General features: G+C 45.2%; 1 protein-coding gene across 1 annotated transcript in view; it reads left to right on the plus strand.

Annotated features, from left to right (window-relative positions):
• Positions 1 to 7,853: 7,853 nt before the first annotated feature.
• The window catches only part of T265_11062 (hypothetical protein), a gene marked incomplete at both ends in the record, with an annotated part of 6,902 nt that continues 5,978 nt past the window's right edge, over positions 7,854 to 8,777 (plus strand). Inside the window, 2 exons of the mRNA XM_009177613.1 lie at positions 7,854 to 8,167; positions 8,203 to 8,358. Of these exons, the coding sequence (XP_009175877.1) occupies positions 7,882 to 8,167; positions 8,203 to 8,358 (442 nt within the window). The remainder of the gene's footprint in view (positions 8,168 to 8,202; positions 8,359 to 8,777) is intronic.

Raw genomic sequence — 8,777 nt, forward strand, 5'->3', positions numbered from 1 at the left:
GGGTGGGTGGTTGTTTGATATCAGTCCGATAGTTTAGAGCACTGAATTCAAAATTCCCTCGATTTCTGCTTTCTCGTGCCAATATTATATAGCCTGATAAAATGGACAGCTCCCCATAGAAACTCGCAACCATCACGTGCTCAAACATATTAGCCGTCTAACCAAAAAGAAAAACCCTTCTGTGCTTCATATAACTTATCGTTCATGCCAACGTATTACAACCCATCTTCGCTTCTGAAATCATGTCGACTATATCCGGCTAAATAACCTAGTAAGATAGCCAAAACTGGTGCCATCCAACTATCTCAGATAATGATGACGATCTAGCTGTAGACTGCAAGGAGACATTCTTCAATGGAAATCCCCGGTGCATAACCGGGAAATCGCTATCTAAATATTGCCTTTCGGATTTCCCGACACCGACCCAGACGAGTAACAGTTTCGGGCCAAACATTGTCGAACACACGAAAACGCCTTGGGTCCACTTCTCAAGCAGGCTAGCTCTTGCAGTCACACAACAGAACAGCCCATACTGCAGGCTGACACATATGTTACTTGACATTCGCGGATATACCACTTTAAGACCATAGGTGTTTCAAAGCGATAAACACGACCGGAGCATCCCAGGTTCGTGCATTGACCTCATATGTCACACTATAATCAAAACTAACACAACTTCAAATGTATATAAAACGCTGCACCATACTACTTTTCCAACCGGATCAGAAAAATACCTGCAATATTACATAAGTTTTGTTCTACCCCTGAGGATTTCCTCGGCCAACCTAAAAATCCCTCTCCTCAGAGGATTGCACATCCAAGCCAAATAATATCAAAAATGACGTCCATTACGGAGTTGTCCAGAAACCAAAGTATTTCAGTGCAATGATGGCATGGCTCTGCTGTACCCTGTTTGATGACATACCTACAACTATGCCCTTACTTCTCTCGGCTGTACCCTATCGCTCAATTCTTTCATTACCTGCAAAGACGCTTGGTTCTGACTGTAACCCTGTGATCACGCCTGACATTACGTCGCTCAACTCTGTGGAATAAACATCATTATGATAACGTGACACTTTGTGGGTACAAATTGCACACCAAAAGACAGAATGACTTTGGTCAGTTTATCCGAAATCACCTGTCCTTCTTCTCCTCTATTACGATGAGAACGATGTCTGCACACTCCATATCGAGAAAGCGTTTTTCCAGATGTTATCTGAAATCCTGGTCTTGAAGACGGTTCGGCGTTTGCTTCATCATCTCGCCCATCAGGAAATTGAGTAGGAATGCGATCCGGGCGCTCTCGACGGACGCCGTCGGGAGGCATTCTTACTCACATCAAATGGCCTTCCAGCAAAACTTTCGGACACTTTTTTATTTTGAGCCCAAATTCAGACATGGCTGTCTTATTACCTCATTTAAAACACAGCAATGAGCCGTTGTGAACCCCTGATAGACCCAAGTTTACCCTGAATACAATGAAAACCAGAAACAGCTCATCCATGATGCTCACTCACGGGACTGTCCATGAACTGAGGTAGGGTGCCACGATGACGGTACCGCGACTGCCATACCCATTACGATGGCCTGCCTGTAGTCCACTCTGCCTTCAGTATTTCTCAGACTAACGTGTTACCAAGAGGACTAATTTGGTCCGTTTAATTTGTGCAAGGGCTTGAAAGAAGTGGCCATCTTATTGTGTCCTCTGTAAGTTCTGTCCACAACCCTAATAGTCCATACAACGGCACTATTGGTGGCTCTGTACATCGGTGATGATTGGACCATGCCCTAAGCCGGACAACGTATGCTGACCAGCACAAAAACAAAAACCTTACTAGCTGTGACGAATTTCTTGGCCTCAGCGAGCGCTGGCTGCAAACAGAAGCATTTTTCGTATTCAGGCCGCCAAGGTCCGCTCTACATTGAGCTAGCGCGGACGTGACTGCAAACAGATTTTTCGTATTCAGGCCGCCAAGGTCCGCTCTACATTGAGCTAGCGCGGACGTGATGGGCGCGATCATTGTCTAAGTCGGTCGTAGAATATTATCAAATCCGATTCGTACGGTAACACGCGAAGTAACCAGCTTGTCCACAAAATTTTCCGGTTTTCACAGAGACAGTGCGCGAAGCAACCGGCGGTTGTCAAAATACAAATTTCTGGCCTACAGTGGACTCCGAGTTCGTTTAAACAACTTTAAATAAAACTGCGGCCGCCTGAGAAGATTTTAAGCGCCCGAATAATTACCACCAAATGCTAAAACTTTATATTAAAGTTTCCCTTTTTCGAACCACAGTTTCAGCGAAATTTTGAATGTGGGTCAAAGACGCGGCCCTCACTTTTATGTTTATTGCGTGTATATGAACTGGCGCTTGTTTTTCCTTACTGCTCCACTCATTTGGCCTTGAGATCATGCAGCCACTCGTGGCCGACTATGCACATTTGACTCCTGTGGGAGCCTGTTTGCTCATTTTGCCTATACATTCGTAATCCAAGTGAAACATTTGCTTTGGAGGAGTATCAACTCTCGAGGTTTGTATAATTTGTGAAATCGTCCTACATCGCTAGTACCGTATAGAAACATTGCGGTTGCTTTCTGTTCACCAAAAACATCCGACAGTAGGGTTTTCGGTGTGCAAAGAGGTTCATGTGAACAGGGATTGCGGACAAGTAAGAAGCGGTCGAACAACAGTTTCCGAGATAATACATAAAAACCGAAGTCTAACTGAAATCTACTACGCCAACCCAAAAGGATGTAAGATTACAGATCACCGGTCGCCGAGTTATTACTGGCAGCTTCACGAAACGAGATGCACATGGCGAAAAACAGCCATTAGGTGCTATCTTTGACAGCTGGGGACTGGTGAATATTTCTCGAGCACACGCTTTCCTGGTATTATCCAACTCATGTAATAGACACCGGATTAGCCAGTTAGCTTAGAAGACCATCCCCGCCAGCCCTTACACATCTGATTCCCATACCATGTTCTGCGCGCTTCTTTCCGCTTTTAATAGCTCACTTGTAATGTAATATCGCATGTTAGCAAACTCAGCCCTGGTCGCTAGCCCACTAAGTACAAATCTACCTACTTCCTACTCCATGTAATCACTTGTCATCCATCTAGTCGCATCAGACGCCAAGTATTTCCCTCTGCGTATATTAATGCATATTATCCCATTTTATATCCCTCCCATCCCCTCACCTTCCCAAGCTTTAAACTTCGGAAGTGCCCGCTTTGGACGACCTGGTTAGCTGATCTCCACTCCACCTGGCCTATGATCTACAACTCCGGGATCACCAAACGGACCAAGAAAACCTGCAGTCCCATATCGGCTTCGTTCGAGCTTGTTTCCTCGACCAGGCTGAAATAAATACCGCTGCTCAATGAACTGCATACCTCTCAAATGTGACATCCGTCGCGGGGCTGTCAAAAAACTGAAGCGTGTCAGGCCAATGATGGCACGCCACTGCCATACTCAGTTTGATAACACACCCGCAACTGTTCCATTCCTCCTCTCAACCGTGCCCTCTTGCTTACTCGTTTCATTGACCCCAACGACCATCATGACATTAATTCCAACCTATTAGACTACTCGTTCGAATCCAACCACCCCTGTGTCCCCATCCAAACTCACCACATCACCTTCCCAACAGCAGCGCGACCAGTCAATCTATTTGTTCTCAGATTGCACCATATTTCTGAGACTAAACTTGCCGCGTTCTCCTATTTTGAATTATCCCTTCTCCATTTCCACTTTTGCTCGTTATGACTCCGGCCATTTACCCAACCGTCTGAAACCTGCCTACATTGAAGTACCCACGACCACATCCAGCAATCCTGCTATCCCAACAACACCCACACTAACTCAAGATATCCCTCCCGCCAACCTCACTCCTTCCACCAGTCGTTCCGGACGACGCGTCCGCTTCCCTGAGCACCTGGCTGATTAGGAAACAATAAGTGAGCAACTACTGACACGTTATTTTAATCAATTTTTCCCTTTCATGGTCAACGCTCTAATTGGAGAGTAGTGTGGCGTTTTGCACCTTTATTTTACTTCCATTATAACAATACGTATTTCATCAATTGCGTAATCGTTTTTTGTTTGAATACCAAAAACTACAAAAACGCACACTGGTACCATTTCACACACGAAGCGTGGTCACGTGCTTCGACTCTCTTCTGATTTCGCTCACGCTTGCAGCGGTCAGTCGCGGGCTTCATATACTAACTGTGGTACCAAAACATTTCAGACAATCCTCGGAATCTACTGTGTGTGGGAACTGTTGAGAAGATCTCTGGACCAACATAATTGGATTATTGTTTGTTCGCCGACCTCGGCCAATCACGAACTATTTTAAAGTGAACATATGTTAGTGTGTCTGTTCCATCTGACCTCTTTAGTTTTGCATACACAACGTAGCGTTATTATTTATATTTCTTTGCCACACACTCCTGGTAAACTAACTTATTGCGTAGCCAGACCACTGCAAATTTGGTGAGCCCGAGTATTTCTAGATATTTTTTGAAAGCTTTAACTTTCAGGTCGTCGTAATTTTGTTTCTTTTGCCCAGTGATCCACCTCCCGATTTATCTTCTTCCTCCTTACAAGCCACTAACGGTACCCGCATCGCTATGGCGAGCGTTCCCTCTCCCTTGAACTCGGAGTGTGACGTGCATTCAAGTGGACTTTCCTTATGGCCGACGTCCAAACACCAGTCATCGGTGCAGAAATCCTGACCCATTACAATCTATCTGTCGACGTGCGATACAAACTTCTCGTGGATACGCTCACTTCCCTCTCAGTCAACAGATTTAGCGCCCCAACTTCATCCACAGGTATATGGGTCATCTTAACTGATTCACATTTTGCTGCCATACTTAGGAATTTTCCAACCCTTGCTCATCTATTTCAATACACCCAACTGGTCACTCACTCGGTCGTTCACCACGTCTAGACGAGAGATCCACCTGTCTATGCAAACCACAGCCGACTTCATCCGGATAAGCTACAAATCACAAAACACGAGTTCGAACACATGCTCGAACTCGGCATCATCCGCCTTTCATCGAGTCATTGGTTATCGCCCCTACATAAGTTACCCAACAAGTCAAAAGGTGGTTGGAGACCATGTGGAGATTAATGCTCTCTCAATAACGCTACTATCCCAGACAGGTATCCCATCCCGCATATCCACGATTTCACCAGTACCTTAATTCCACACAAACATCTCCAAACTCGATCTAGTACGAGCCTACTGCCACATACCCGCAACCCCGGGTGACGTTCCTAAAACAGACATCACAACACCTTTTGACCTTTTCGAATTCACGCGTATGCTAGTTGGTCTTCGAAATGCAGCCCAAATGTTTCAACTTTTCATGGACGAAGATTTACATGGCTAGCCATTTGTGTATGCCTAACTTGACGACGTTTTAGTCGCAAGCATCTCCCAAACTGGACATGCAACTGATCTCAGAGCAGTGTTTGAACGTTTTTTCACTTACAACATTGACAAATGCTTATTCGGTGTTACTAGCCTGGATTTTTTTGGCCACCACAATGAGGCCACAGGTAGTTCAGCATTACCCGATCGATTTTGGCCCTAGAGTCTTTTCCCATACCCAAATTCGTCGTTTCGTTGGTATCATCAACTACTATCGGGGAGTGATCTCTCATCGTGCAGATATCTTTTAGCCACTGACCGATTTACTTGGCTCCAAAGAAGAATCTGTTACTTTGCTCCCTGCCGCCATTGCCGCTTTCGAAAGCGCCTAGCAAGCCGTTGCTCACGCTACAAAGTTGTCTTTCATCGATCCTCACGAGAGCACAGAGCTAATTTTGACAACTGATGCTTTGAACGCTGCCGTCGGCGCCGTAATTCCTCAGGTTGTTAACAACCAATCTGAACCACCAGCATTTTCCCACAGGACATGCGGGCTGAGCAAACGCGTTAGAGGACTTTTGGTCGCGAAATATTCACAATCTTTGTTACAGGGTAGATAGTTTACCATTCAAACCGACCATAAGCCACTCACCTATGCCTTATATGCCAAGCCTGATCGATATTCAGCACGCGAGATACGTCATCTCGATTATATTTCACAGTTCACTACCGATATTCGGTACACTCCAGGTTCGGACAATGTTGTCGCAGGTGCCCTATCCCGTCCTGACATCAGCGCTTTTCACCCTTCCACGCAGTTGGACCTAGCCAAACTAGCTAACCTTCAAAATATTGATCCTAATTTTTTGCCCATTCTATCCTTCCCTTCATTTCAATTCTCTTCAATTCCCCTACCCCTCCAATCCGGAACCATTTATTGTGATATGTCTACAGGCTCATCTCGTCCAACCGTCCCCGAAGCCTTTCGACGGGTATCCAACAGCCTTAATCAACACAGATTAGAGAAAAATGTGTTTTTCAAAATCCCGGGGAACGTCAGACTGCCATCGAGGGTGGTAAACATAGAGAATGATGGTTGTTAAATGTCTGAGGCTGGGCCATTCATGCATCCCACCTTCATATCACTTGTTGTTTGCCTTACTCTCTAAACTACAGCTTATTTAATTGGCATCATAGGCACAGGCGTCATTAAAGCGTTTGAAGCCCATCACTTTTAGAAGTACCGTCCTGTCCCATCCTCCTCATTATGGAATAATCTGCCAGAAAAATGAAAACAGAATTAACCGAATCATACGGAGAACCGTTATTCTATCAATGGTGTGCAAACCACACAAACGGCTGGTGGCTTATACACGGCGCCCAGCATTCGCACAGTGAAATTGAATTTCCGAAAGTTATGACGTGGTCTTGATGGACCGAAGCAATTGGGCAACTGAGTGGGGATTAACAGTCAAAACTTGGGCCTTACCTAGGATCGGAGTCTCAGCGAAGCTGGGAAATTGTCCNTGATTCAATAACGGCGCCCACCGTGGCGGATAACCAAGAACCTACAGTCTTAATCAACAGGGTTGGAGAAAAATTCGTTTTTCAAAATCTCGGGGAACGTCGGACTGCCCTCGAGGGTGGTAAACATAGAGAATGACGGTTGTTAGGTGTCTGAGGCTGGGCCATTCATGCATCTCACCTTCATATCACTTGTTGTTTGCCATACTCTGCAAACCACAGCTGATCTAATTGGCTTCACAGGCACAGGCTCCATTAAAGCGTTCGAAGCCAATCACTATTAGAAGTACCGTCCGGCCCCATTCTCCTCATTATGGAATAATCTGCCAGAATAATGAATCAGAAAACAGACTTAACCGAATCATACGGAGAACCGGTAATCTATCAGTGGTGTTCAAACCAAACAGATGGCTGGTTCCTTATACACGGCGCCCAGCATCCGCACAGTGGAATTGAATTTCCGAAATTTATGACGTCGTCTTGATGAACTGAAGCAATCGGGCAACTGAGTGGGGATTATCAGTCAAAACTAGGGTCAACCTAGGGTCGGAGTCTCAGCGAAGCTGGGAAATTGTCCCACAAGACTTCTCACACAGAGGCCTGGTTGATTCAGTGAACAATGAAATTTGGTGAGCTGCAAAAATGTGTAGATAGAAAAGGACGGTTTTTGGTTTGAGCACATGCGCTACAAAATGCAGCATTTCGGAGTATGAAGCTTTAATCCACTTGCGAAGGTTTTGCAGCTGAGAGCATTGTGCGGATAATGGGCACCTTTATACACACGCGCCTCTTAATCCGCAGCTTTACTGTGATTATTACAGCTAAATGTGGGCTTTAGGGGGGGACTTACAATGGAAGACCAAATGCTGGTATCCTTTACGTGAACAGCAACCTGTTGTGTAAGTGAATTGCATCAGTTTTTATTTACATAGGCCTACGCGCGAATTTGAAATAAGCTTCCGTGCGAATGCGAGTAAAGTATCGGATAAGGCACACACCGTTCAGCGAATGGCGACACTACTTTGGATGTGTTATTTCGTTTGTTACGTTTGGTTTAATTCTACTCTCATTCGTGACGCCGTACTGGCTCCAGTCGTGGTCAAGACTTCACACACCTTTTCTGAGGCTCGGTTTATGGGAGTTCTGTCTCAAAGGCTTCATGGAACGTGTTGATCAAGGGATGGTATCCTATTTCGACTGTTGGTGGATACTTTCTCCATATTATTCAAAGATATTCGCAGAGCTTGTTCCATGTAAGCCCTCACATTTTTTACTGATTTTTCGACAGTCTGGTTCATCATTATACAAGTGCTTATGTCTGTTTCCCTGGCAATCCAGGTCGTGCTCTTCGTTCTTCTGATAGTTTATCTTTGCGAACGCATAAGACACGTGGAACGTCGAATTTTTTCCATAAATATGATGGCTGTTGGCCATGCGCTTACGGGTAAGTCTCCGGTCACCTTTTCATGCTATGGTTACGGAATTTATTTTTTGCATTGCTTCAGATCATGATGCGTTTTCTTCCTTTATCTGCCGCTAGAATACCTGTCACTGGTCATCAGTGGAGTGATGGCAAATAGCTGGCAGCTAAACCGCCAGTCAGTCAGGAGTGGATAGCAGATTTCGTACCCTATGTGCTTTATTCGCTATGCGCTGAACTTGCTTGATGCTATATGCCCCAGAGCGGGTTCACTGAGATCAATGTTTGTCCAAATAGAGGGCACCTTTTCCCAATCTTCTTTTGTAACTACCAAGCGATCAATTAAAAACTTCTTTCAGTTCGAACACGCAACCTTACTGAACGAACTTACATGCGCCCACCATCCTCGTTAACAAAGTGACTATTTGTTCCAGTGACTGCTC

Source organism: Opisthorchis viverrini (genome assembly GCF_000715545.1).
Source record: "Opisthorchis viverrini unplaced genomic scaffold opera_v5_444, whole genome shotgun sequence".
Taxonomy (NCBI): domain Eukaryota; kingdom Metazoa; phylum Platyhelminthes; class Trematoda; order Opisthorchiida; family Opisthorchiidae; genus Opisthorchis; species Opisthorchis viverrini.